Source organism: Onychostruthus taczanowskii, unplaced genomic scaffold, assembly GCF_017590055.1.
Source record: "Onychostruthus taczanowskii isolate IOZ18803 unplaced genomic scaffold, ASM1759005v1 scaffold10, whole genome shotgun sequence".
Taxonomy (NCBI): domain Eukaryota; kingdom Metazoa; phylum Chordata; class Aves; order Passeriformes; family Passeridae; genus Onychostruthus; species Onychostruthus taczanowskii.
Genome location: NW_024496526.1, coordinates 2,401,351 through 2,428,250, shown reverse-complemented (window position 1 = coordinate 2,428,250; position 26,900 = coordinate 2,401,351). Strand labels below are relative to the sequence as shown.

The window sequence follows — 26,900 nt, the reverse complement described above, 5'->3', positions numbered from 1 at the left end:
TCTCCCCAGGGATGGTGACTCCACCACTGCCCCAGGCAGCTGTGCCAATGCCTGAGCCTTTCAGTGAATAATTTTTCCCAATATCTGATCTGAACCTGTCTTGGCATAACTTGAGGCCATTCCCTCTCATCCTATTCCCTGGGAACAGAGCCTGACCCCCACCTGGCTGTCCCCTCCTGTCAGGAGTTGTGCAGAGCCAGAAGGTCTCCCCTTGAGCCTCCTTTATTCCAGGCTGAGCCCCCCCAGCTGCTCCAGCCTCTTCTCCAGCTCTGTTCCCTTCTGTGAACATGCTCCAGCCCCTCAATGTCTTTCTTGTTGGGAGGGGACCAGGACTGTCCCCAGGACTGGAGGTGCCTCAGCAATGCTCAGGGGGACAGTCACTGCCCTGCTCCTGCTGGCCACAATGTTCCTGACAGGATGTATCACCAGTGCTGTAGGGTGGAGAAGATGGCTCCTTGATTGTCTCAGCACCCTCTGAACTGTCACTATCTTTTTCCTCTTCTGCATCCGAATAAAAATGAAATGTTAGGTGATGTTAATAAAACTTCTCAAATGGTCCCCCAAGCAGCAGGAATTTTTCACTCCTCTGTGCACAGCCAGGCTTCCTGTAGCTTAAAGAGCTGAAGGTTTTCCTGTCCAGCACAGCACCCAAAGAGTTAACCAAACCCAGTCCCAGCATCTTAATCTGGCAATTTAAAGATAAGCTAAACAAATAACAGGGCTGTTCAGAGCCCCACTGAGCAGGAGAAAGGATTCTTATAAACCATTTGCATGGTGTAAAGCAGACACAGAGGGAATCTAGCAGGGCACTTCTGTCTGATCCACCACTGCTTGATTCAAACCAAGAGCTACATCCCATCTTCAGAGACAAAACTAACAGGGTTCATAGCTACAGGTTCTCCTGCTTTCCCATCCCTCTCCTGCCACCGTGTCCAGTGCTTGATGCCTGAAGAACCAAACAGCATCTGAAGAGAGACAAACCAACATCACCAGCTCAAGACATAAAGACCAACAAAATAAAGAGGAGAGTGAAGTGGGGGGGATGTCTGGAAAATAACAATGTTTATTTATCATAAATACAGATCAGCTAGGTGTGCAGTTTATCTCACAGACTCTCCAGAAAGCCACACAGCAGGAAGCTGCCTCCCAGTTACTTCCCTTTTTCCACAAGACCAGGATGAACTCACTTATCCAGCAGCTCAGTGGTCTTTTCTGCCATGGGATTGCACTGACATGTTCCACCAACAGTATCTGTGTCTGCCAAAGGCAGCAAGCTGTCTCCATGCCAGCAAACTCCTCCTGCCTGGTCAGACCTGGAGGTTTCTAAACTAATTAATTGATTTTTCCAGTGCTTGTTCAGAGCACAAAGGTGAGAAGGGATTTTGTGGATAGGGGGGTGCACTCACAGACCTGACTGGGGATCTTGCTGCCAACATCTGTTTTGAGAAAGGCCATTTTTAGAAACAGTATGAAATGAGGCTTTTCAGGCTCATGTCAGAAATTTGGGCACATTATTTAAGCAACAACCTCTGGATTTTGTCCCCACTAAGAGCACTGCACTTTGAACAAGCTGATGACGTGGGATCTGATAGTTACAGGTGGCTCCTCCCTGTGCAGGGAAGGCTGGATGTTCCCAGCATTCTCCCTGCCCTCTGCCCACGAACCTGTGCTGGACAGTGCCTGCAAGCAGCTGCTGAGTGGCTGTGCCTGAGGCAAGAGGTCAGCACAGAGTTCACCCTTCAGTCCTTGGGGCTCAGTTCTTCTCCAGGATTCTGGTGAGGAGTTCGTTCAGCCGGTTCACCATTGGCCTGGGATCCTCATTCAGTCCTGCTGCAATCATGGCATTCTCATAAATCTGAAAAAGAGAGGAAAGCACTAAATAAGCACCAAAGCAACCTGCCTGAGGGAGGAAGGGAATGTCCCTCCCAGGACCTGCATGCTGAAACCAAGAATGTCTTCTAGGGCACCTGCTAGGACAACATCAATCACAAGTCCCAGAAATACCCAGGGACCACAGAAGGATGCCCACTGTAATGGTTCACCCTGTTCCCTGCCATGCATGGTCTGCATGCTGGTTCTGGGAAGGATGGTGCTGCTTTTGGAGAAGGTCTGGCTCTCACCTGGTCAAGCAACATCTGGGCCAGATCAGGCTGACTGTCCTTCAGCTCGCTGAGCTTCTTAATCAGAGCATGCCTGTAAGAGAGAGATCAACACTGAGACTTGCTGATTTAGGACACAGTGAGAAATTGATTCCCAGAATGAGCAGCTAAGTCACAGTGGGTCACCAAAGTCAACTTCCTTGCTCCTGATCTGGGGCTTCTTTCTTCTATCAGTCCCCACAATCTCCATGGTCTCCAGAGGACTGCACACTGTGTGTGGGGGCACACTGAAGGTGCCACACAGCCTCAAAGATTAAGGCTCTGTGGCACTGACTGCACTTAATAGGGAGGACTCTGCTAATTGGCAGCCTTACACTGCCTCCTCTCTGCCTCCACTTCTGAGAGGCTGCTGTGTCCCAGGCCTCGTGCTGGTGCTGTCCCCCCTTACCCGGTGTTGATCTCCAGGGTGGGCTGCAGGAGCTGGGCTCGCTCCTCGTGGGTCTTGGCCAGCTGCTGCATGCGCAGGAAGTGGCGGGCAGCGCCCATCTCCAGCACGGTGATCATGGCAGGGTGGGTGTCCAGCCGCGTGGTCACCTGCGGCACAAGCACCGGTCAGGGCTGCCGCGGACAACGCATCCAGAATGCAAAAAGGTCATCTGAGGCTTGCAAGATCCCAGTCCTGCCTTGCCCCAAATGATAGAGGCCTGCAGTAAAATTGGCAGCCCTTAATACATAGCTACCATTCAAGCAAATACTATGGGAGAGAGACTTGAAAAAACTTTCACAAATGAAACAGAAGTGAAGGAGGCTACCATTCAAGCAAATACTCTGAGAGAGACTTGAAAAAACTTTCACAAATGAAACAGAAGTGAAGGATGACAAACTTGCAAAAACCTTTGATGTCCTCAACTCAGCACTTCAGCAGAACAATACGAGACATTGCAAAATGAGACTTCCAAAAGACTGTTATCGATGTGGAAAGCTGGACATGTGGGGAAAGTGTGAGGACTTGGAGTCTCCTCAGCACAGATCCACACCAAGCCTTCACATGGTTCATTCCCATCCCACAGGAGCTGCCTAGCCCAGCAGGAAAGATGGGGACCCAAATGGCCTCACAGTCCACAGGCAGTGGGCTGCAGCTGGACCCAAAGCATTCCTTGCCAATACACCTTTCTAGTCCACAAGGAAGAAAAGTCACCAGCCTGTTCTGGTAACCTGAGCACTGACTGCAATGTGGGCTTTGCTCAATACAAATTGAGATGTGCTGCTTCTGCTGCCACACTGACCATCCAATGACAAATGCCATCCAATGACAAATCCACACCACTCACACACAGGAGGCAGGAGAAGAATGTCTTCCCACAGGGTCCAAAGAAGAATCTGTGGCAGCAGATCCCCAGCCACCTCTCATTTTTTTTTCCATAGATCGTTACCTCTGTGGATCTCCTGTACTCAGTTACGCAGACACAGAATACCCACCTTCACCCCAGTGACTCGAGAGCCTAAGGCATTCCTCATCCAGGCCATCAGATCCTCAGCCTCCTTCTCTGTCAGACGTTCTCCAGCTGGCAGGGAAAGAGGGCACATCTGAGTGTGTATCTATAGTGTGCAATGGACAATGAGCTGAGTTTCTACAATTCCATTTCACACTTCCATTGATCAGTTCTCTTGTGGGAGTGGGAGTACAGCACCACTCAGCACACACCTACACATCCTCATCCCAGACTGTGCCATACCCAGAGAGGGCAGGCTCATGCCTTGCCAGGGGCTGCCTGCCTCTGTCTGGGCACCAGATGTATGCATGGGGTTGAAATAAAATCATGGTAACTCCACACATGACATTCCATTGAACTTTGATCATGTGAGATGAATCCAGTCTGCAACAACTCTGAGCTGCCTCAGACCATGAGAATGGGAGGGTGGAAGGCTCTTGCTCGGGAGCTGCAAGAGCAGGGGAGGAAGGTGTCCCCTCACTTGCTCAGGGTAGCAGGACAGTGTGCAGCAGGAGGGGACAGGGGAGCCTCACAGTACCTGGGCGGCTCTCCTCAAACTTCTCTTCCTTGTAGTGATCAACAACAATGTCTGTCTCCACAGAGATCAGCTTCTTCTTGTCAAACTCCCGGAGGTGCAAGAGTGTCAGCTCATCAAACTGCTCATAGCAGAACAGCACCTGTGCCAACAACAGACAGCAACACGTTGTTTGGGATGTAACAGCATTCCCTCCTTCCCAAGGCAGCTCTGTACCAAACACCAGGAACATCACACAGGAAACTCACAGGTTCAACCCCACAGTGACTGTCACTCAGGGCCTGACGTGAAAGCAAACCCTTGGAGGGATTTGTTACCACAGGTGGCGGGTCTGCAGCTGAGCAAGTCTGCTGCCCAGGGAAAGTGAGAACCAGCACTGACTCCAGTCCTGAGAGGGCCACCAGCCCACAGAGGACAACTGTAACACAATCACAGCCCTGCACAGCAGCTCCCAGGCTCCTGCTCTGGGGTCCAGCAAAGGTAGGAAACAGATACAAGAACCAAGTGTCTGTACAAGTACTAAATCACAGAATATGCTGAGTTGTAGGGGACCCATCAGGATCACTGTCCCAACTCTTGTCTCTGTGCAGCACACCCCAGCAATCCCTGTGTCTGAGAGCATTCTCCAAATGCTTCCTGAACTCAGACAGACTTGGTGCTGTGAGCACTTCCCTAGGGAGCCTGTCCCAGTGACTAACATCTCTGGGTGAAAACTTTCTTCTGATACTCAACCTAAACCTCCCAGCTGAGCTCCAGCCATTCCCTTGGGTTCTGCCACTGGTCACGAGAGTGAAGAGATCGACACCTGACCCTCTGCTGGCCCTTGTGAGGATGTTGAAGACCACAGTGAGGTCTCCCCTCAGTCTCCTTTTCTCCAGCTGAACGGACCAAGTGCCCCCAGCCGCTCCTCATATGGCTTCTCCTCCACGCCCTTCACCATTCTCATGGCCCCATTGCATACTCCTAACAGCTGAATGGTTTTTTTAACATTGTAGTTAAGAGTGTGTGACAGGTCCCTCCTGGCCTCACGCCACAGAGCAGAGGCAGAGGGGGCCAGGCAAAGGCACCACGCTGGCAGGGCTCCATCACAGGCCTCGCTGCCCTGCTCAGCCCTGAGAGCCAGCCCTGAGAGCCAGCCCCAACCACTGCTGCAGCAGCTCAGGGTGTTCCCCTGGCTGTGGCACCACGGCTCACCCACCTCCATGTCCTTCTTCTTCATGGCCTCGAAGTAGGGCGAGTGCTCGGCCAGGTGCCGGTTGGGGGCACACAGGTAGTAGATGTTCCTGCTGCCGGCCTTCATGCGCGAGCCGTAGTCGGTCAGGCTGGTCAGCTGCCCCGCGGGCAGCGCCGACGACTCGAAACGCAGCAGCTTGGCTATGTCCTCCTGCAAGAAACGTGCTCCTGTGAGCTCAGCTGGGTCACTGAGCTCCACCCAACCCCTCCCAGCCCCAAGGATTCCTGTGCCTCCTGGCAGCCCTACAAAATGGCTCAGGGGATTCTGAATCCCTCCTTTCCTGCTCCAGATATGAAAGAGGCAGAAAAGTGACTTAGACAGGATGTAGGTCAAGCTCTCCTGGAAATGGCAATTAGGCAACAGGAGGGGAAGGCCCATTGCCTGTTGTAGTTGACATTGCACCAGGGAGGGCTGACAACAGTGTGGGTACAGAGACTCTGCAGGGTCTCAAAATAAATGCGAAGCAGCACCAGAAAGACTGAAAGTTGAGGCACTAGAGAATGCAGAGGTTCTTGGCAGACCCAGGAACACAAGTTACGGCCATGCAAGCTCCATGGGAAGTAGCAGTCTCCCTCATCCCAGCTCATGGTAATCTTTCTCATCAGCTGCAGTGTTTCAAGACAAGTACCTTGACATCCTGCTCTGCTATCGTGACAATCCCCTCTCTCATGAATACCCCATACTCCTCAAAGAATTTGGCATATTTCTCAGGATCCTTCTTGCTCTGGTCAATGAAGAACTTGATCAACCTCTTCTGCAAAACATCACGGAGCTTCCTGCAAGAGGGACAAGCCTTTTTAAAGACAACTGCTAGAGCCAGACAAGACATTTTAGTTAAATGTCTCTCTGTGCAGGGTTGTAGTGAGTCCACTGTCCCCTTTCCCTCATGGCTTTGTATCTTTTCCTTGTACCTCAGTCCAGAGATACTCTTGCTTACCTGATCAGGGCACTCTCCTGCAGAAGCTCCCTGCTGAGATTCAGGGGTATATCCTCACTGTCCACAACACCTGGAACACAAAGCAACCCTTGAACAGTGATGCAAACACAAGTGCCAGGCTCAGGAGGGCAGCCCTTGCCTCATCCCTGTGGAAGCCATTGTCCATAACCTGCTATTCCTGGTCCCTCACACACCTCTAAGGAAGCGCAGCCACTTGGGCAGGATGTCTGCAGCTTTGGTTTGGATGAGGATTTTGCGGCTGTAGAGGGCAACGCTGGAGCCCATTTCCCTGCTGATGTCAAACATGGATGGCTTCTGCAGGAAAAGAGACAGGAGGTAACACCAGCACTGTGCAGGTGCCCTCATCACACTGTGGTCTTCCCTACAACACTGAACCCAACGAGAGCTGAAATCTTAGCTCTCTTCCCTAGGACCATCCCCCTGCTCCTGACATGGCTCAGTATCCCAACTACCCTGCAGCCCTCAGCCCACTGCAGAGATGCCACACTGGATATTCCTCCCTGCAGCCATATCTGCCTCCCTTCCCTAAGGAGCTCTGCCCTTCTCCCCTTTCAGAGCAGCTGGGCAGACGCCCCACGTTCCAGGACAGCACACGTACTTGCTCGGGCACGTAGAAGATGCTGCGGATGTTGAGGGGAGCGTCGGTCTTGTAGTGCAGGACATAGCGGGGCTTGTCGTAAGCCTGCGCTATGAAGCGGTAAAACTCCTCGTGCTGCCACTCGCCGATGTCCTTGGGCTCCAGCATCCACAGAGCCTGTGCAGGAGCAGGGAGGACAGTTCCCATCAGCTCTGTGGCCTCCAGGATGCCGGAGCAGGGAAACAGAACCTTTCAAACAGACTCTTCTGCACAGCCTGGCAGCGAGATGTGGCTCAGGCACATGATCAATGAACAAACTACTGCCCCTCATCTGGCCTTGGGCCACCCCTCAGAGGTAACTCTTGCCCTGCAACATACATAGGGCAGCTTTGTCTAGCCCAAAACAAAAGGGATTTGGCTGACCTCCTTTGCCTTGCACTTGCCAGTGGCCATCCTGGGCAGATCCCACAGCTCAACTGACTGGCAGTACTGGTCAGGTTCTCAAGGCCTAACCAGCAAGCAAAGGAAAAGCAAAAGTTTTAGTGAGCCTTTTGCAACCAACCTGCCTCTCTGATGGAGGTCACTGTCTCAGCTAAGAGCTTGTGAAGCAGCTTCTGCACTGTCTTCTGCTGATTTGTTCAGCAGCTTGGGAGCTGCTTTGTGAACCACTGCAGGGTCACTGCTCCAGCAGTGTTTCCCACATGAACACATGCACCGAAGCCATGAGCTCCAGCTTCCACCTGCTGCTGTTCTAACTCCCCCAGTGCTTTCTGAAGCACTCAGCCCATGCTCACAGCATGTTTCAGTTTCCAGTACCTGAGCAAAAGACTTGCATCCAACAAAGATGTGGGACTCAATGCAGAACTGTGTGTTTCCAGCTGGGTGAAGCCCATCTCAGTCACTGCCTCTCTTTGCCACTCAAGCACAAATGAGTGACAGGAGTGATTTCTGGGGACAGCACCAACATCCAGCCCACCCTCAGAGCCCAAGGGTTTCAGGTCCCTGGCAGCCCTGAAATCCTTAAGGATTCCTCTGCCTCAGAGCCTTGTTCCACAGGTGACTTCCCCTCACTTCCAGCACACACAAGTGTCCTGGAGGGCTTGCAGGATCACAGGTAGGATTATGGACTCACTGGGAGCTAAGGTGCTCTACAGTAGCTGTGTTAGGGAAAGTGCTGCATTCTCAGGGGCTCACTTGTAGCTAACAGATATCCCAGTTAAACCAGAGAAGCTCCCAGCTCCATGCTGTGGGCATTCAGGAGCTCATTGAGGAGAAACCCCACCAGGGAACCAACTGTGGCTCTGTTTGCAGTGAACTGATGCTGATGTGTGGAAAAACACAAAGCCAAGATCCTGGATAAAGAAAAGGCATGAAGTGGGAGCATAATGAGAATAAAGCTGTGGCTGTAACCCAAGGGAAAACAGACTTTCTGATAAGAAGATAAAAGTCCATGACTCTATTAAGGACATTTCAGCCCTTGCTCTACTACTGCTCTTCTCCAGGGAGCCTGTTCTATTGATTGTCAGGCAGAGAGAGCAAACAGCTGTCTAAAGCTATTTCTGGTTTTGTAATTTAAGGGGCAGAACTAGAAAGCCTTTGGAACAGAAACACTATTATGCAGGAATCCAAATAAATAATCAGTGACTAATAACACCAATTACAGAACCTTAGATAAATTAACATGGTAAAATGTTTAAATACAGTCTTGAAAGTCTGTGCAGTCAGTGCCACATTCCAGGAAACAAGAAAGCCACACACATGCTCTCTAACTGCTCTCTTAGGTGAGAAAGCTTTAAACGATCAGAAGAGGAGATGCTGAAGGAAAATGATTCATAGATTTCTGTTTTAAAGATAATTAATTTCTCCCAAGTGATGCCTGCAATTGGGCCAAGAACATCTGAGTAAAATGGATCTGGCTGCAGTATAATGCCAGTGGTCAGAAAATGCCAGCATCAAGCAGTGCTCAGCCAGGAGCTGGGAATAAATAAGGCTGTGAGCTGCTGAAAAACCCCAACCACTCCCTGGCAGTGGCTATTCCATGTAAAGGACAGGAAGAACTGCAGTGAGAGATGTCAGCACACCAGCAATATGAGCAATCCCTACAGCACTAACACATCACGTGGCTCGAACAGAATAAGCATTATAGAGCACTGAAATAACAGTTCAGGACAAGGGAAGGCACAGATCTTGCTGATCTCCAAGACTTTTCTACAATAAATGCAAAGAAGCTGTTGCAGGTATGACTTCAGCTGGATTGTCTCCTCTTGTTCTAATTAACTGATCACTGCAAGGTCTGTGATATCCTGGACAATCCTGCCCTGATTTCCAGGGACAGCTTTATGCTGTTTCCTGTCTCCAGTGGAGCATTACAGTGGTTCATCTCCATGAGTGACCTGCCTGTGGCCCCCACCTCACCTGTAACGTGTTAATTCTTCTCCCATTGAGGTACAGGGGGAAGCTGATGAAGTTGCTGTATTTTGTCACCACCTCTGGAATGGAAAGAAGACACAGAAGGGTCACCTTTGTGGAAATAACATAGCAGGAATCCCCTCAGTAACAGCAGCTGAAAGGAGTTGCAGGAGAGGAGAAAACTGTAAATTCACGTTCCATCTGTGAGCACCAACAGACTCCACAGACCCCCAGGGGTAACAGCATTCCCCTCCTCTACTCACCCTTGACTCGGTCTTCATTTGCAAACTCTTTGCAGTCTTCTTTGAGGTGTATAATAATCTTAGTCCCAGCTCTGACCCCAGATGCTTCTGCAATCTCAAACATCCCTGAACTAGGATTAGAAACAAACACTGTGTCAGTTTGTGCCTCAGGTACACTCGTGATAGCACAGAGAAATTGTTTGTTCAACTAAGAGCACACAGCACTTCAAGGCCAAGAGAAAAAGACAAAAAAGTCTTCAATGCTCATTATGCCTCTGAGAAACCCCAAAAACCATGTGGCTGTTTTCCCCACAGCGACTCCAGACCCAGGACACACTGCTCTGCAAAGACACTAGCTACTGAAAACCCAAACCAGTCTGGTGTCACAGTTTTCTCAAGAATTTAAATAATGTCATAAATTCTTTATTCTGAGGAAATTTTAAGGGGATGCTGAGCTTGTCACCCTCAGAAGCTCCAATTTCAACATGTCCAGCAGCCCATAGCTTTGCCATCACAGATGTTTGCAACTTCAAGCAAAAAGCAAAGAATGAGCACACAGCTGTGAGCCACAGGGAGATGTGCCTGCAGACCCCAGTGCTGCACAAACTCTGCTCTCTGTGGGTGCCTTGAGCCAAACCTCAGAGGATGGTTAGAGCAAGGAGGTTCAGTTTGTCCCTGTGCTGTGGGCCCCCTGGGCTGACTGCCCACCAGCAGGGATGGAACAGGAGAGGCAGGTACTCTGTCAAACCAACTCTGCCCTTGCAGTTTCCACACTGGCACATTTGGCCATGCTTTGTTACTGTCTATAACTAGAGCAGGACCTAAACCAGTCAGCCAGGACCTGAAAGAACACAAATGCCCTTTCTTTGCAGAGCTTTCAGGCCATGCCTGGTCTGGACACAGCCCCCCATGCTGCCACCCCACTCTGCAGCCTCACCCATCAGATGACCAGTGGTAGCCTGGGCTGCCTGGCTCTGCTGACTGTGAGAACACCTCCACTTTATCAGCCACCATGAAGGCTGAATAGAAACCCACTCCAAACTGGCCGATGATTTTACTGCTGGCTTCAGCTTGGCTCTGCAGAGCTTCTAGAAAAGCCTGCAGGAACAAAGGAGACACAAAGCAGCACACAGTGACTTCAGGTATTGCTGGAGGTTGTGATCAATCCCCAGCTGGGCTCCTCAGGCACTGCAGCCTGGCAGTCCAGCACCCTCACCCCATGCTCCTGGCATCACTGCTCTTAGGAAGGTTCCCAAGGAAAAGGGTTTCTCCACAGGAACTGCACCTCTGGAAAAGAGGAGCACTGCTTAGAGCAGTAAAAGGAAAACAAGTGAGAGCTCGGTCAGTCAGGAGCAGGAAACTTTAAAATGGTGCCTCCAGAGATGAAAGCAAAAATCAGGTACACATGGACAACACCCTGCTGTGGGGACAGAGCTGCTGCTCCCCTGGACATGGGGTAAATGCCAAGTGGGTGGGTGCCCCTCTGTAAGGATGGCTGGGCAGGAGAGTGTTTGGAGTGAGGGCAGTGGGTGCAGCAGTGCTACACACAGGGCCCATCAGCACTGCCTGGGCTCCCTGGGCCTCCCACAGCACAGCAGGGACCACTGAGAGCCAAAAGACTCCACAGGCAGGTTTCACCTTCCAAGAGGGGTGTAATTTCACAGCTGGGCTGAGGGCCAAGGGACAAAGCGGAATGAAAAATTACTGGGAGAACAAAAGTGGTTGTACCTGGAAAAGAGTTTTCTAAGGGAGGGAGAAGGATCCTTGTCCCAAGTTACCTTTGAGCCTGATCGAGCAATGGTACCAAGGTTAGAAACCAGCTCCTCCTGGGTCATCCCAATACCTGTGTCCTGAAAAGAAACAGCAACTGCAGCTCAAATATCAGCAGGGAATCATTGCTCCAGCAAACAGCACCCAAGCAACTTCTACCTCCAACTCCCACCCTCTCCTTTCCCCCTGGGTAATAAATCCAGCAGCAGACTTCCAGCTGTGACTTCATCTGCCCATGGCCAGACTCAGAGGGCAGAGAGCTCCAGGGGCAGCCACAGCTGCCTACAAACCACCAGAAAGCTCAGAGACTCTGGCCATTTCTCAAGGAAAGATAAAACCATGCCAGGACAGGCTGGATTCTACATCCCTCTAAAAAGCACAGGATGGCAGTGCAGGAAAGAGATGCCAACCCCCCCATGGCCCCATGGTGCCAGATGTCATGCATAGATACACCCTCCATTCCTGAACTGGTCTGAGGGGGAGTTGAGGAGCAGAGAGAAGCAGCTTGTTTGCAATCTGCAGGTGTGGAACACTGGGAATCAGCAGCAGAGCAGCAAATCCCTTAACTCTCAGGTAATGCAGACCCGTGTCTGCAAGCAGCACATGAACTGATCTCCATCTGCTCTGCCTTTCCCCCCTTCTTCTCCCCCTCACCCTGTGCTCCATGAGTATGGAGCTGTCAAGGTCCAGGAGAGCTGGGTATTGCATTCCCATAGGAACAGCCTGATCCCAGCCAAAATGCAATGCACCAGCTACACTTTGTAATGCTCTGCCCAAGCTTCAGAGGCACACAGCTCCTTGTCACCCTCAGGTTATTCCAGAATTGCACTGCTGCATGCAGATAAACATCGCAGACTTCCAGCTGTGACTTCATCTGCCCATGGCCAGACTCAGAGGGCAGAGAGCTCCAGGGGCAGCCACAGCTGCCTACAAACCACCAGAAAGCTCAGAGACTCTGGCCATTTCTCAAGGAAAGATAAAACCATGCCAGGACAGGCTGGATTCTACATCCCTCTAAAAAGCACAGGATGGCAGTGCAGGAAAGAGATGCCAACCCAGCCATGGCCCCATGGTGCCAGATGTCATGCATAGATACACCCTCCATTCCTGAACTGGTCTGAGGGGGAGTTGAGGAGCAGAGAGAAGCAGCTTGTTTGCAATCTGCAGATGTGGAACACTGGGAATCAGCAGCAGAGCAGCAAATCCCTTAACTCTCAGGTAATGCAGACCCGTGTCTGCAAGCAGCACATGAACTGATCTCCATCTGCTCTGCCTTTCCCCCCTTCTTCTCCCCCTCACCCTGCGCTCCATGGTGTGAGTATGGAGCTGTCAAGGTCCAGGAGAGCTGGGTATTGCATTCCCATGGGAACAGCCTGATCCCAGCCAAAATGCAATGCACCAGCTACACTTTGTAATGCTCTGCCCAAGCTTCAGAGGCACACAGCTCCTTGTCACCCTCAGGTTATTCCAGAATTGCACTGCTGCATGCAGATAAACATCTCCCTGCAGCTCACACATCTCAGGCAGCAGAGCCTGCAGCAGCACCACCCAGAAAAGGCTGCAGTAAGTCTCAAACCTGGCTGCAACTTCAATTTGCATGACACACCAAGGCAACAAAGGTAACAGCAAACCCCAGTGAGAGATGGCCACCCTCTCACACAGGACCCCAGCAAAAATCTTTCCCTTTCTGTTGTCCAATGTGTTTTCAGACTTGCTCCACACACATTTTCCACAGAACAAAGGGTGGCCTACTGCCCTCCAGGATGCCACTCTCAAGAAAAAAGTGCCATTCCCCCTCCCAAATCCCAGCAGCTTCTCTACCCAACACAAGCATCCCAAGAACCCACTGTTACATGTTCTCTGAGCCACTCTCTGAGGTGAAAAGTAGCCAAGTGAGATGTGATTCTCCTTCCCATGAGGGATTCAGCTCTACCTGATTACCTGTGAGCATGGTTATTGCAGCTGACAGCAGCTGGCACATGCAGAGTGGGCTCACACATCCCCAGTGCCTTAACAGGGGTGGGATTTGGTGTGCAGGGTCAGCAAAATCAGCTGCAACAGAGCTGGCAGCTGCTAGGTGGCTCGAAGGTGAGGTGCCAGAGTGACTTCTGCCACCCATGGAGCATTTACTGGGCTTACTTCTACCAAAGTAAGTTAATGGCAGTATGGATTTCTTAATGCAGTGTTTAACTGCACGGAAGGATTGAACTGCTCAGCTTGTGAGGTGCCATGTGGGTAAGACATTTTCCTTTCCCCCACAAGTCAGGGCACAGCAATCCCTTTCCCTTGGTTAAATACAGTAAAGCCAGTCAGCCTTTTGGCTGAGAACAGGGATGATGCCCAGTAAGATCTCAACAGCGAGAGATCAAAAGCCAAGGAAAACAAACAGCGTATGGCAAAATCTCAGGAATCTGACATGGTCCCTTTCCCCAGGGAAGAAAAAGGCAGAAAGAACAGCTTTCAGCATCTGGTTCAGTTTTTCTTCATGCCAGACCCTGAACAGAACTCTGATCCACTTCTATTTATAGCACAGCATGTCATTCCCAAATTCCAGTGTGTTAAAAAAAATACATCCATAGCCCATTAATTTATTGGCTGTTGAATTCCTAATGCCCTGCCAAACTTACTGCAGAACGCTTAATGACAACTCCTGGAGACTGCTTTGATGAGGGTGAATCTCATGAACAAAGAAAGCAGGGCTCAAACAGCTGGGATGCTGACAGGGGGAGCAGAAAGTGAAGATTCTGGCAAAGCAGACATTCCCTACTGCAGGAAAACACCTGGGCGGATTAGGAGGAAGACACCATCAAGATTCAACCCACCCTTGCCATGTCCAGGTTTCCTGCAGTGCCCTTTGGCTCCCTTCACCACATGGAGCTGCTCAGGGGAATGGGAATAAAGCAGCAGCGGAGGAGAGATGGGAGCTGAGCTCTGCAGAGCAGGAACTCTGCAGTCATGGGAAGCAACTGAACCTGCCCATGAGCAGCCACCTCAGGCTGGGCCCACACAAGTGCTGGCAGCTCCAGCTCCATGAAATCCAAGGAAGCAGCTGGTGGAACTTCTACTGCCCTTCTCACACCGCTCTGTGCTGCACCAGCTGCTCCTTGGCTGCTGGGCACCTTCACCAGGAACCACCACGGCAGCACAAACCCCAGCAAACTCCTTCTACCCACCACCATCCAGCCTTTGCTCCATCAGCATTGCAACTTCTCTTCCCCTGCACACAGTTCTGCCCTCCCTTCAGCCTGCCAGAAAAGCTTGATCAGGCTGACCGCAGCCACAGCAGAGCTATTTGTAACAGCACAAAGCAAATTGTACGTGGGGCTTCTCAAATTACAAAATGTGAGGGATATGCTCAGAGTTCCACATGCCAAGTGTTTCTCTACAGCTTGGAGAGACCAAGACACACAGTTCAGTGCACTGGCCCTTCATTAGCTGAATGTTAATTACAGAAGACCTGCTGTTACCCAGCAGAACCAACACCTCCTCACCTGGGTGAATTTCTCCTCTGGTACTTCTCAGGGTGCAGAGTAAAAATCCTCCCCAAACCATCCTCTATAAAAGACAACAAAGAGGCTGCAGACCTTCAGACTATGAAGGGCTGGTGGCCACAAGTGTTGGAACTAAACTCAGTAACATTTACCCCAAAGAGACATCAGCTGAACTTTGTTTTTAGCACCTTTTTATGTGTGGAGACCTCCAAGGTACCAAAGTTGCTGCTGACCTGCACCTTTGTGCCTTCTGAGCCCTTTGTTCTAACCCTGTGGTGAGGGTGCTGGATGTTTGCAGAGACCTGCTGTGTAAGATTAGTTTAGCTTTGCTCATTACCTGAGTCCAATTTAAAGTATTGCAGAGCTTCCTTACACCTAACAACCCATTAAGCAGCCATTAACTGCTGCCCCTGCCATGACTGCATTGGAAGGAATGCTCCCAGTTAGAGGTACCTGGCTGAACTATTGTGTCTTTCACCTTGCTTTGTTGCAAAACAAACACTTGAAACATTTATTTCAGTGTAAAACCTCAATGGGGCATCAGAAGAACACCGAATATATTATAAAGACATGCTGCTTTCACCAGTTGATGAAGTAACAAAATCCCAAAATGTCTGATTAGCAAATGTGCCCACTGTTATTTAAATACCTTGATTAAAGACTTCCAATTCACAAGACCAGGACAGCAGCTGTACTAGAGCAACGTTCTGGTTTAGAATCATTAAAGCATCTGCAGCAGCAGCAACCAGCAGATGAAAAGCCAGAATAAAACTGATGCCTGTGAACACGAGGTAATCTTGGCCTAGTACATGGAAGTTGTCCAAAGCAGAGAGCCTGAGCTTTCCTTTGCAAAACCACAGGTTCAGCCTCCACCCATGCAGGTCTAAATACCCACTGTGCAGAAAAGTACTGCCTTTCATCCACTTTGAATTTCCCATTTTTATACAGGATATGCTCTGATTCTGCCGTGAAGAGAACTAAAGGATTGTGCACTTCCTTCCTTGGGCCACAGGCTATTTGAGATGTGTTTATATTTCTGGGTCCTGGGCTTATTTGTTAAAGATGATGCAACCACTGGAAGCTGTAGCCCATCCCTGCAATCTGTGGCACATTTCTGTAGGTTTAATTCCACCTAAGACTTGCTAAAGTACAGCCACATTTACCCCTCTACCTCCAGCTGTCCATCTCTTGCTTCCTCAAGCCCAAGTGACACACAGACGCTGCAGTGCAGGTCACCCTCTCTACTGCAGCCTGATCCCACAGGGGAGGGGGACGTGCTCCCCACCTGCCCCAAGCTTTGTGGGACACAAGGGTGCATCTGCCCTGACCTGCTACAGCCCAAACAGCCCAATCCTTACTGGAGCCCCAGCACAGCCCAGTCCTTGTCACAGGCTGTTTGTAACTGGTGAGGCAGGAAAGATCTGCTCAGTGATACAGGGAGCTGTTGCAGGGAGGAGTGGTGTTTGCAGTCATTTTAACTCCTCCCAGCACAGCAAACTGGTGATTTTGTGGCTTCACAGACACTGATTTTGGATGACAGTAAGAGAGAGATGAAAGCCCAACAAAGGGAACTGAGCAGCCCAAGCTCTGGCAGCGACCACGCTGCTCTGCCGTGCTGGAACAGCAAGCACACTCCCTCCCCCAGCAGCAGCAGCAGCCATCAGCTCTGTATACATTTCAAACCACTTCCTCTAAACTGTCCTAGCCCTAAATTAAGCCTCAGCAAGGAGAAGGGCTGCAGCCCTGAGCTCACACATCACTACCAGGCACAGCAGCATGGCAAAAACTGCACAGCTCCAACACCACCACAGCACAGCCAAGCGCCTGTCACCTGCCTGTCACCTCCTGCAGGTGCTGAAGGTGAGTTCTGTGCTCACAGAGCCTTGGGGTCTCTAAGAGGCTCTCTGTTCCCACCTCAAAGGGTCCAAAATCACATTGGTAAAGCCTCAGCACGCAGAACTGCAGAGCTCTGCAGAGCTGTTCTCATTGGAAACACACCCCTCACATTTTCAAATGGATTTTCTTAACCACTCTGACCTTGCAGGCTGTGGCTGCTACAGATGGAGCTGTCCTAGAAACATGAGGCAGTTTCCAAAGGGATGGAGGAAATGGTGGAATTTGCTAAAACAACAGGACTTTGGTGAAGAAAGCAAGGTGGTGGAACTCAGTTAACACGTCCCTCTTAGCAGTAACTACACTGCAATGCTTAGGTGGAATATTCCTGAATGAGGACATCCGTCAGAATCCTGAGTCTTGCTGTGCTTATGACTGGAATTCAGTTCTGGCAGAGAAGAAGGAGAACTGCAGTCACCAAACAGAGATGAGTGCAGTCCTATACCAGATCTACACAACCCCCCAGGAATGTGCCTGTAATGGCCATCACACATTACAGACCTGCCTTTCCTCAGCTCAGTGAGACACAGAGATGCTACAGGGCTTGGAAGAGGAGGGGAGAGATTCAGCAGATCCAAAGGCACAGAGCAGCATGGAGATCTGAGAAGGATCCAGGGGTCAGAGTGAGACAATGGGACCTTCCTAGGAATAAAAAAGGGCTGACCATTGCTATGGGTCATGTATGAGGGACCTGCTGCTCTTTTTTGGTAGGTTCTAGTGGGTACAGAAAACAAAACAATGGCAAACGGAAGATCTATCTCTGCCTCAATCACTGCAGCAAGCTTTCTTTCACCTTTGCATTCCTGAAAGGCAGAGAAATGGTCTGAATGACTCTTGTTCACAGTAATCATTATATGCAGTTTGCTTCTTCAGGAAGTTATAAATAACCCCCTGACTGGAGGTAAGGAGCTTTGGGCACTCTGGAGAAGGCAAAGCTATTAAAGAGATTGGAGCAGCGTTGTTCTCAGTGCTCCCCACAGCCCAGGACTGCTGCAGTTAAAAGCTTCCTAGTTAAGACTCATTTAATGGCATTAGAGAGGCACTGGCAGCCAGGCAGGGGTTATAAAAAGCTCAATCCCTAACCCATCTAACTGGGATGGCATCAGAGGCACCCTGCAAGGTGGGCAAGCAGCTCTCCGACCAAACTGCCAAACAAGGGGAGAGCTTCCACAGGGACAGGGCATGAGAGGTAACAATGTCTTGATGGAGTCAGATGCTTTGTGTCCACTACAATGTCAAAAGGGAAAGGTGAAAGGCAGGAATGACCCCCCTGCCTGGGGCTAAAGGAAGGCTTCTTAAGCAACTGGTGTTACATAGGAGTCAGAAAATTGCAACAGTGTGACAGGAATAGCAAAGCCCCTGCACCAGGCTTTGAGAGTCTCTGCTTGGTGATTGTGTTGCCCACTGACAAGCACTAACTTCCCCATGGCAACTGCAGCACTTGTTCCGCAGAGGAATAGAAATATAAAATAACTGTGCAGCCTTCAACAGCCCCCTCTGCTTCTGCCCCATGTGAAAAATATCAGCCTGTGTGCTCTGTCTGTGCCACATCTCCCCTGGACCTGCCACGGTCACTCAGGGCTGCCTGCTTCATCCTCCTCTGCTCTCCTAGGAGCGTTCACAGCTACGCTCATGGCCGACACAGCTCCACAAGGAAAACGACCAGTTTGCCTTTTTTACACTGGGAGCTCTGCCAAGAAAACACCAAAACTGAGGCTCAGCCTCCCACCCTGGACAAGAGCCACAAGCAAGATCAAAGTACAGAGAGAAGGCCCAGCTCCACATCCCTCCCCACACTGAGGCCCACAGGTGACTGCTCTTACAGACTGTCTCCCTCCCAGTCAGCATTTTGTCACCAGCAGGGACAACCAAAACCTGGGCATAGGTGAGTGCTGTGCTACTGTCCAAATCTCCAGACCCAACTGTGCCTGAGGGCAGGCTGAGTCCAGAAGCTGGACTCAGCCTGTCCTGGAGCAGGAAGAGAGAGAGACAGGCAGGAACGGGAAGGTCTTCTCACCACCCTGGCATTTAGTTCCCCTCACCCAGGGGAGAGACAAGGTCTGCAAGCAACTATGTAATACCCCAGACTTAAGGAGGTGCATGAAAATCTCCCCAAAGGTCAGGAGGAAACCAGGTTCACTACTTGCCCACTAGTGAGAAACTCACACAACCTGAGAAGTGCACTAGGCAGGGGTGCTGGGGGAAAAGCCACTGGTACTTCTCAATAGGGAAAGAAGGAGCAGCAAATTTTCCTATGGCTACTAGTGGGGAGCAGATAGCATTACTGGTTTCTCATCAAGTCCTGGGGTTACAGCCTCATGAACCACAGCCCAGCTGAGGACAGAATATTTGGGCAGGCTTGGGGACTGTGCTGCTGCTCAGCTTCCAGTGACTCTTACAGGACAAGGGCAGTGATGAGAGCAGGAGGGAATAACCCTGCTGTTAGCAGAGGGAACTACCTGGATGGTGATGGTTCCCTTTCCACTGTCTGTCTGCAGGTGGATCTCCAGCTCCGGCAAGGCCTTCCCTTCCGTCATCAGCCGGTGCCGCAGCTTCTCCAGCGCATCGCTGCCGTTGGAGATCAGCTCCCGGATGAACACCTGGGGACGAGACACAGCCTGACCCTGCAGCCTGGCCCTGCACAGCCCTCCCAGACCTGGGAGATCACTGCCTTCACAAACTAATCTCCAGCTCCCCAAACTGTGCTTCCCCATTATCTGCCAGGAGAACAGTTTGTCCAAACTCAGTGTGAAACTGCAGAGGCTCAAGGCTCAGAGTCACTCGGCTATACCTACAAATTGTTTCAAAAAGACATTTTCAAGGTGTCTTAAGAAAACATAATTCAAGAAAGCCTGACATGAAAGCTCAGGACTCACTGGGAACTGAATAACTGAGTTATTCTCCCAGCTGAACCATTTTGGATGTATCCCTTGACAGAGGCAGGGCTTTGCCAAGAGAAAATCTCCCCGCAAGTTGAGGGTGTCTTACCTCTTTTTCAGAGTACAGGGAACGGGCAACAATGTCCAGCAGTTTCTTTGTTTCAGCCTGGAACTCATGTTTAGAGGCTGCACCTGGAATAAAGGTTAGGGTTGGGGTTGTTCAGCTTGGAGAAGAGAAAGCTCAGTGAGCACTTAGAGCTCCTTTGAGTGCCTAAAGGGGTTCCAGCAGAGCTGGAGAGAGACTTTGGACAAAGGCCTGAAGTGACAGGACAAGGGGGAATGGCTTTACACTGCCAGAGGGCAGGGTTAGATGGGATATTGAGAAGAAATTGTTCCCTGTGAAGGTGCTGAGACCCTGGCACAGGGTGCCCAGAGCAGCTGTGGCTGCCCCTGGATCCCTGGCAGTGTCCAAGGCCAGGCTGGATGAACACATCTGTGCAGCCTCCCCTGCAGGTATGGAACTGTGTCCAGGAAGAGAAACCTCCTCAGAAAAAAACTAAAACTATAAAACATCTCAGCTGAAAGACCATCCTTGGCCTTTTAAAAATAGCAAGAGGCATTAGAGAACTCCTTTCTCCTGCAAGAGCCATTAGAAAACTCTGGGAAAACACAGGGAACAGCCACAAGCCCCACATCACCTCTGCCATGCCTTGCAGGCGAGGACATACATCCCCCAGGGATGGGGTGAAGCTGGAGTGTGGGCAGCCAGCACATCAACCCCAGCAGGGACTTCACAGCCTGGCATTCTCAAAAGTACCTCCAGGAAAACCACAGAGGCACAGAGTTCAGATGTTATTTCTGTGCTGGAATAACTCATTGCTCAGACTGCTTCAGAGCACCTGTCCCCGAAGCTGTGCAAAGCGATTCATTCTAGCTAAAGGGCTGACACCAGGACTCTCATCACACCTCCACGATCCACAGCAATGACCTGGGCAGGCACAGCTTGCTTCTGGGACAGAAAAGTCTTTTCAGACAATTCCAGTGCCTGTGGAGCCTCCACACATACACATGACCATCAACTGCCTGGCTAAGCCCGTGGATGCAGTCTTGATGTCCTTGTTTCTCAGTAAAGGCCATGCTGACCTCCACACCCAGGTTTTGGGAGGTGAGGGTGCAACACAGATGGAAAGGATGCGGTGAGCAGTACCTGCACTTCCTCCAGAGGCAGCAGCACTGCTGAGGAAGGCTCACCTGCACCACACCTTGACCCAGGAGCCCCCCAAGAGCGTCCCCACCAGACACGCGTGCCAGGCCCACCTTTCACGTTCTCCGTGTTGCTGATGATGGTGTGCAGGGGCTCCTCCTCCTTGCTCTCTGCTGTCTGTGTGCTGTACATCCTGACAGCAGGAATGCTGGAGGCAGGAACGTTGTGCTGGAGGCTCCAGCGGTGGAGAATTTGTCTTTGCAGACATGCTGCTCCTTTTGCTAAAGACACAAATGAAGATATTTCAACACTCATCACAAGTCCAGCACCAACAGGAGCACTCCTCAGCAGTCCCACCTAGGTAATCCCATGGGAGTTACATTGTCTGAACACTCCCTCACAATCCAACACCCACCATTCCCCTTCAGAATTGCCTTCACTGCATAAAAAGGGCAAGTTGCTACTTTGGCTCTTCTGAATTAAAATTTTATCCAGAAGATGACAATTAGCGGCTTTCCCACTGAATTAATCAGGAAGAGGCAGTCTGCAGCTTTCACTGCTGTTACCTGGCTAAGCTGAAGACAACTCTCACATCACTGCCTGTGAAAATATAAATTGGCAATAAATATTTGGCCCTTCACTGTCCAAGCACAGGGATTACACCCCCCAACAAAGCTGGGTCCAGGGCAAGCAGCACATGCAGCAGCAGCAAGGCCAGCAGTCACAAAATCAGTGGGGAAAATGAGACCAGCCAGGAAATGGCACAAGCCCCCCTAAGGTCAGGGATTCCCAATTCTCCTCCTTTCATTATGCCCAGGTGAACCCAAAAGTCTTCTCTCTGTTGGGAGATGAATCAAAGCCAAACCTGGTCACAAAAAGACCATTGCAGCACCACAGACCTCTGTCCAAAGCCTGTTCCTTGGAGTGATTTCTGAATTGCTGGGGGAATGCCAGAGAGGATCCCAGAGGGTGAGGACCTGACCCTGCAGTTGCCCTGGGGAAGGCAGCATCTTGGCCTCCCCCAGTGCTACAATGAACATAACCAGGCTGGATGATCTGGGAAGCAGAGGAGGGACCAGGACAGCCTGGGCAGAGCCAGAACATGGATAAGCAGCACAAGTGGCTGGAAGCAGTAACAAGCTCAGGTTTTCCTTACAGCTCACTCTGTGCCTGTTGGTGTTTCATCCAGCAAGAGAAGGAGGCAAACCCTACATTTTCAAGGGGTCCTTTCTTCAGATGACTGGGTACAAAAACAGCCAAAGACTGAACCAAACCCCATTAGTATGGTGAGAGTCCCAAAGCACATCTGTGACCTCCTTGGAAACAGCTTCCAAGGCCATCCCCTGCCCCCCAGGCCAGCTGACATGCTGAGGGAGCTCAGGCCCTCCTGAACCTTCCTCCACCTTGCCACAGCCCTCGAGTGAACCCTGCATTCCAGCCTTTCACCAACATCCCTCATCCTCTAGCTCAAGCTCACTTCACAAACCTCCTGCAAACCTCCTGTCCCCCACAGCAGGTCCTACAGTCAGTGTGATCATCAAGAACAGGTCTTGCTGCTCCAGACCATCATGCTGGGCTCTCACTTGCTCTACAGTCAGTGTGATCAGAAAAGAACAGGTCTTGCTGCTCCAGACCATCAAGCTGGGCTCTCACTTGCTCCAGACCAGATGAACATGAACTCCTGAGCTTTAACAGCACTTCTGTCTCCTGCACCTCATCCTCAAGAGCTGACAGAGGCTGTCAGTCCTCATTCTTCCTCCTCCTCACAGAAAGCTTTGAATCAAGATCCACTTCTCCAGCCAGAAGCTTGAATGACTCCCCAGTCATTCTGCCCTTAAAGAAAAGAGCCCACAAATAGTTCTAAATGCATCTGAACACCTCCCACACACATAACTGCTCTCTGCGTCACAAGCAGCTCTGCTGCATTATCACAGGACACCTTCTGGAACTTCCATTCCACTGCCTGGGCTGGGATTGCCTGGGAAAGTGGAAAACAGCCCTGGCTGAGGTGGAGAGCAGCAGAGCACTCACTGTCCAGCCCCTCAAGCTTCAGAGGGGAAGGGCCTGCAGCTCAGGGTCTATATTTTATTTAGGTATTTGCATTTGTACTCATTTTATTCTGGGTGCTGTAGGATACTGCACCGTATGTAAGCACACACACCTCCCAAACAGCAGAAATAAAACAGAGAATTTTCCTTTCTCTCTGACTCCAGGATCTGAAAAAGACACAGCTCAGCAGCAGCTTAAAACCTTAAGTTCATTTCTATCATCAGATGTCCAGGCAGCAAAACCTGAGCCCCACACAGGTCACCCCTCAGCCTATGAACACCAGCTGACTCTAGAAGCTACAGCTACTTATAATTTTATTTTTGGCTATTTATAATTGTTGATGTATTCACATTTTTTTGCCTCCCTACCTCCAAAGCACAATAATAAATCACCACCCATCAATTCGGAAGTTACTGTTGGATTTGTGCAATGTTTGGTCTTATCCTCCTTAATTAACAGCCTGTCCCATGCCAGGGAGACACAGCTCATTAAATACAAGCTGCAGCACCTTCAGCCCATTTGCCTCGAGAGTCCTTGCCTGGAGCAAGGGAGCAGAAAAGGCTCTTGGCTATTCTGGGTGGAAAACCACAATTATCAGCACACAACAGCCACTGAGAAGCACCTGCTGAGGTCACAGGTTATGTGCTACTCATAACGAGCCTCAGAAACAAATTCCTCAGCCCAGGCAACAAAGAAGGAATGGCTCTTGCCCCAGATAAGCACTGTGATGTGTTGGGGCAAATCAGGGCTTTTGATATTGAGTTAATCAAATGTGGAGCTTCCCCACAGCCCACACCCCTTCCTGTTCCCATCACTGCACCCTGAGGGATGGAGAAACCCACATCACAGCCCAAATTCCACCTCTCTGTGATCCCAGTGTGCCCACGGCCACAGACCTGCCTCACACACTCACAGCAAAGACCAGGACCCTCAGGAGCTCCTTTCAATCCAGCCACCTCAGCGATCCCCCAGCCAGACCCCCAGGAAGCACAGCCCAGCCTCTTCTGGAAAAACCCTTGCAGTGAGCAGAGCCCAGCACAGCCAGAGAATTATGGTGGGAAGCCCTGCACAAAGCAGTTTGTGGCTCAGAACAAAAGAGAAGAATTTGGGTCAGCAGGAGCCCAGGGAAGCTTGTGCAGGAAAAAGCTCCAGCAATTAACACTCCCAGCTCAGATCTCCTGACACAAGAGCACTCCCGAGCTGGGCACTGGATCCCGAGAATGCGGGGAGAAGAGATTCCCTGAATGACCCACTCACACCAACACATCTCCTGCAAAGCTCTGCAGCAGCTCCAGCCTCGGAAATGGTGAGAGCAAACCCTGCCAGCTGGCCCGCTGAGGGAAGGGAGGGCTGTCCCTGCAGCCTGGACCCAAGCGAAAGGAGAATCCTGCCCCTCCCTCTTTATCCCCACCCCACACAGCTTCTGCTCGCTGCTTCTTCCCTGAGGGCCTGAATGACAGGTTGGGGGATAAAACTCGGGCTCTGCTGGAGTGTCTAACCCACCGCAGGCAGCAGCTTTGTTCCCAGACATGGATGCTAACAAGCCTCTGGGGATTTCTGTGGAGGAAGAGCTGGATTGCCCAGAAACACCCAAGTGGCACTGTGTGACACAATAAATCTGACAACCCGACCCTGAAAGTGACCCTATTTGTCACACAATTTCCCCTGTCACATTTTCTCTCCATAACCTGCAGGAAAACCACAGACCACACCAACAATATGCAGATCTGTCAGTTAGGGGCCACAAGAGATAAGGAAACACAGCATGGGCTGCTGGAGGAGACAGGCAGGACACTCCTCACCATGCCTCGGTTCAAAGCAGCTCACAGGCACATTTCCAGCCCACGAGGGCCTTGTTAAGGGAGCACCTCCCGTAACTGAGGCCTCAGAGTTTGGACTTTCTTAGAATTCACTCCTGTCAGCTGTCTGAGGTGAAACTTCAAGTGCACCCTTCAGGCTCATCTGTAAACCCCTCTGGTAGTGACATGGCCAGAGAACAGCAACGCTGCTGCCTTCTGCTCTCAGGAAGGTACTGGGCCAGGAGACGGACTGGGAGTGCTGTATGACCCAGGACACAAACATGGCTACGTTATATACCCCTACACGAGCCAGGGCATTGACCTCACCGTGCTACCCGATCTGAGCATGCTGTACACCCTGGACGAGGCAGGACACGGCCCTGGAGCGGCTGAGCGCGCTCCCTGCCCGACACGAGCCCGCGCTATTCCCTGCACAGCCCCACGAGCTTTGGGCGGTCTCGGGTCAGCTCGCCGGGCGCTGTGCGAGCTGCTCCCGCGCTGCCGGGCCGGCGCCCGTTCCGACCCAGCCGAGAGCGACGGGGCGCTGCCCGTGGGACACGGACCCTCCGCACCTCCAGAGGACGCACGCGGCCGAGCGCAACTCCGGGCAGGCGCGGCCGTCCGGGCCGAGCCACGGAGGCGCGGCCGCCCCCTCAGCCCGGGGGCCCGCGCCCCTCACGCCGCCCGTCCCCCCTCACCTGCGGGCGGGCGCGGCCGGAGACACCGCCCGCCCCGCGCCGCCGCCATGCCCGCGCTGCCCTCCCGCGGCGCGCCGTGATGACGTCACGGGGCGGGGGCGCGCGGAGTCCCTCGCGCGCGGGCTGTGCGTGACGCGCGCCCGGTGACGTCAGGCTGCCCCTCAGCCCGCGCGCGCTGCTGCCCTCAGGGCTCCTCCCGGCTCCCCTCACGGCCCCGGCCGGGCGTCTGCCGGGCTCCGGGGCTCGCTCCCCTCACGGCCCCGGCCGGGCGTCTGCAGGGCTCCGGGGCTCGCTCCCCTCACGGCACGGGATCTGTCCCCTCAGGGCCCCGCCTGGGTCCCCTCACGGGGGCCTTTCCAGGGCTCTTCCTGGAGGTCGGACGTCAAGCCCAGGACTCCGTTGCCAAACCGCTCCTGTTGTGATGGTTAAAATCCCATTCGTGTTTCTGAGGACTTGTTAGGAAAGGGAGTCAGACACGGGTTACAAACGCACCCTGCTTTCCCTGTGAAGACACCCTTCGGGTATCTCCCAGTGAGCGGCCCTCACAGGGAGCCCATTCCGCGGGACGGGCCGCGGCAGCAGCTGGGCCATGGCAGCTGGCAGAGCTCGGTGCACCGTGCCTCTCCCCGCTTCCCCACGGAGGGGCCGAGGGCCGAGGACAGGCTGCGCCGGGCTGGGAGCAGCCTCAGGAAGCCCCTGTGTGCCACACCTCGGCCGGCACCCTGCTCTGCTCTGGGCCAATTCTTAACATCCCATTTTCCCATTTCTCTCAAACTCCTACCGGGGCTGTTTTAGCGTACATCACCGAGATCTAAGGGGCCGAGGTACTGGACAAAGGCTTTGGATGGGATGTGGGTGAGTGAGGAAATGTACCACGCTGGTGAGAGCCGAATTTGGAACATGTGTGAGAGCAGAGCCTAGCCTCGATGAACACCACAGCCAAAAATAAAAGATGGAGCAGGTCTCTTTCGGTGAGCACTAACCACTTCCAGACCGAGGAGCTTTCAGGAGGGAACCGTGCCCACTGAACAGAGCCAGCTTTGTAATCCCGGGCCCGGGGGAGCTCGCTGGAAAGCTCCGTGTGCAATTCGCTCGTGCTTGCAGCTGATCTTTTGGGACTACGCCGAGCCGAGCGTTGTTTTGGAGGTTCACATCTAAGAAACACCCACAGGGAGCGGGGTTTGGGGGGCACTCAGTGTTATGGATTAGGTGCAACAAACCCAGCACGAGCCTTTGCATCACTCTGACACCCTTCCGCTGGCTGCATTTCCACCTGGAACCAACTCCAGCCCTTCACAGAGATTCCCTGTGCTGCAACCAAAACCAAAATGACTTCTGAGCAGGTTGCAAACGCTTCCCTCCTCTCGCTGCGCTCACTGCTACCTCCCGCCGACCCCAGGGCACTCCGCGAGCGGCGCCGTACCAGAGCTTTGTACCTGCTGTGAAACACCTGGATCCTCCTCCTGCCTCACCCTGGCTGTGCTTTCACCATCAGCCACGAAATGTGCTCCTGCAGGGATCGCAGGGATCTGATACAGATCCTCCCCTCCCCAGGCTCGTTTCAGTTATC

General features: G+C 52.0%; 1 protein-coding gene across 2 annotated transcripts; it reads right to left on the bottom strand.

Annotated features, from left to right (window-relative positions):
- Positions 1 to 1,045: 1,045 nt before the first annotated feature.
- Positions 1,046 to 25,346, bottom strand: TRAP1 (TNF receptor associated protein 1). 2 transcript variants are annotated; one of them, XM_041407194.1, is made up of 18 exons: positions 25,331 to 25,346; positions 20,898 to 21,065; positions 19,690 to 19,772; positions 19,161 to 19,301; positions 11,326 to 11,397; positions 10,485 to 10,645; positions 9,569 to 9,678; positions 9,312 to 9,385; positions 6,918 to 7,073; positions 6,493 to 6,613; positions 6,299 to 6,368; positions 5,990 to 6,137; positions 5,326 to 5,511; positions 4,131 to 4,269; positions 3,579 to 3,664; positions 2,548 to 2,693; positions 2,121 to 2,193; positions 1,046 to 1,855 (listed from the first exon to the last, which is right to left on the bottom strand). In XM_041407194.1, exons 2-18 carry the CDS (start codon positions 20,974 to 20,976, stop codon positions 1,754 to 1,756), a joined length of 1,947 nt encoding a protein of 648 aa, XP_041263128.1. In that variant the 5' UTR covers positions 20,977 to 21,065; positions 25,331 to 25,346; the 3' UTR covers positions 1,046 to 1,753. The 2 variants fall into 2 exon arrangements, with proteins under 2 accessions (XP_041263128.1, XP_041263119.1); XM_041407185.1 differs by lacking the exon at positions 25,331 to 25,346 and having other exon boundaries at positions 20,898 to 21,114.
- Between the last annotated feature and the right edge of the window lie 1,554 nt (positions 25,347 to 26,900).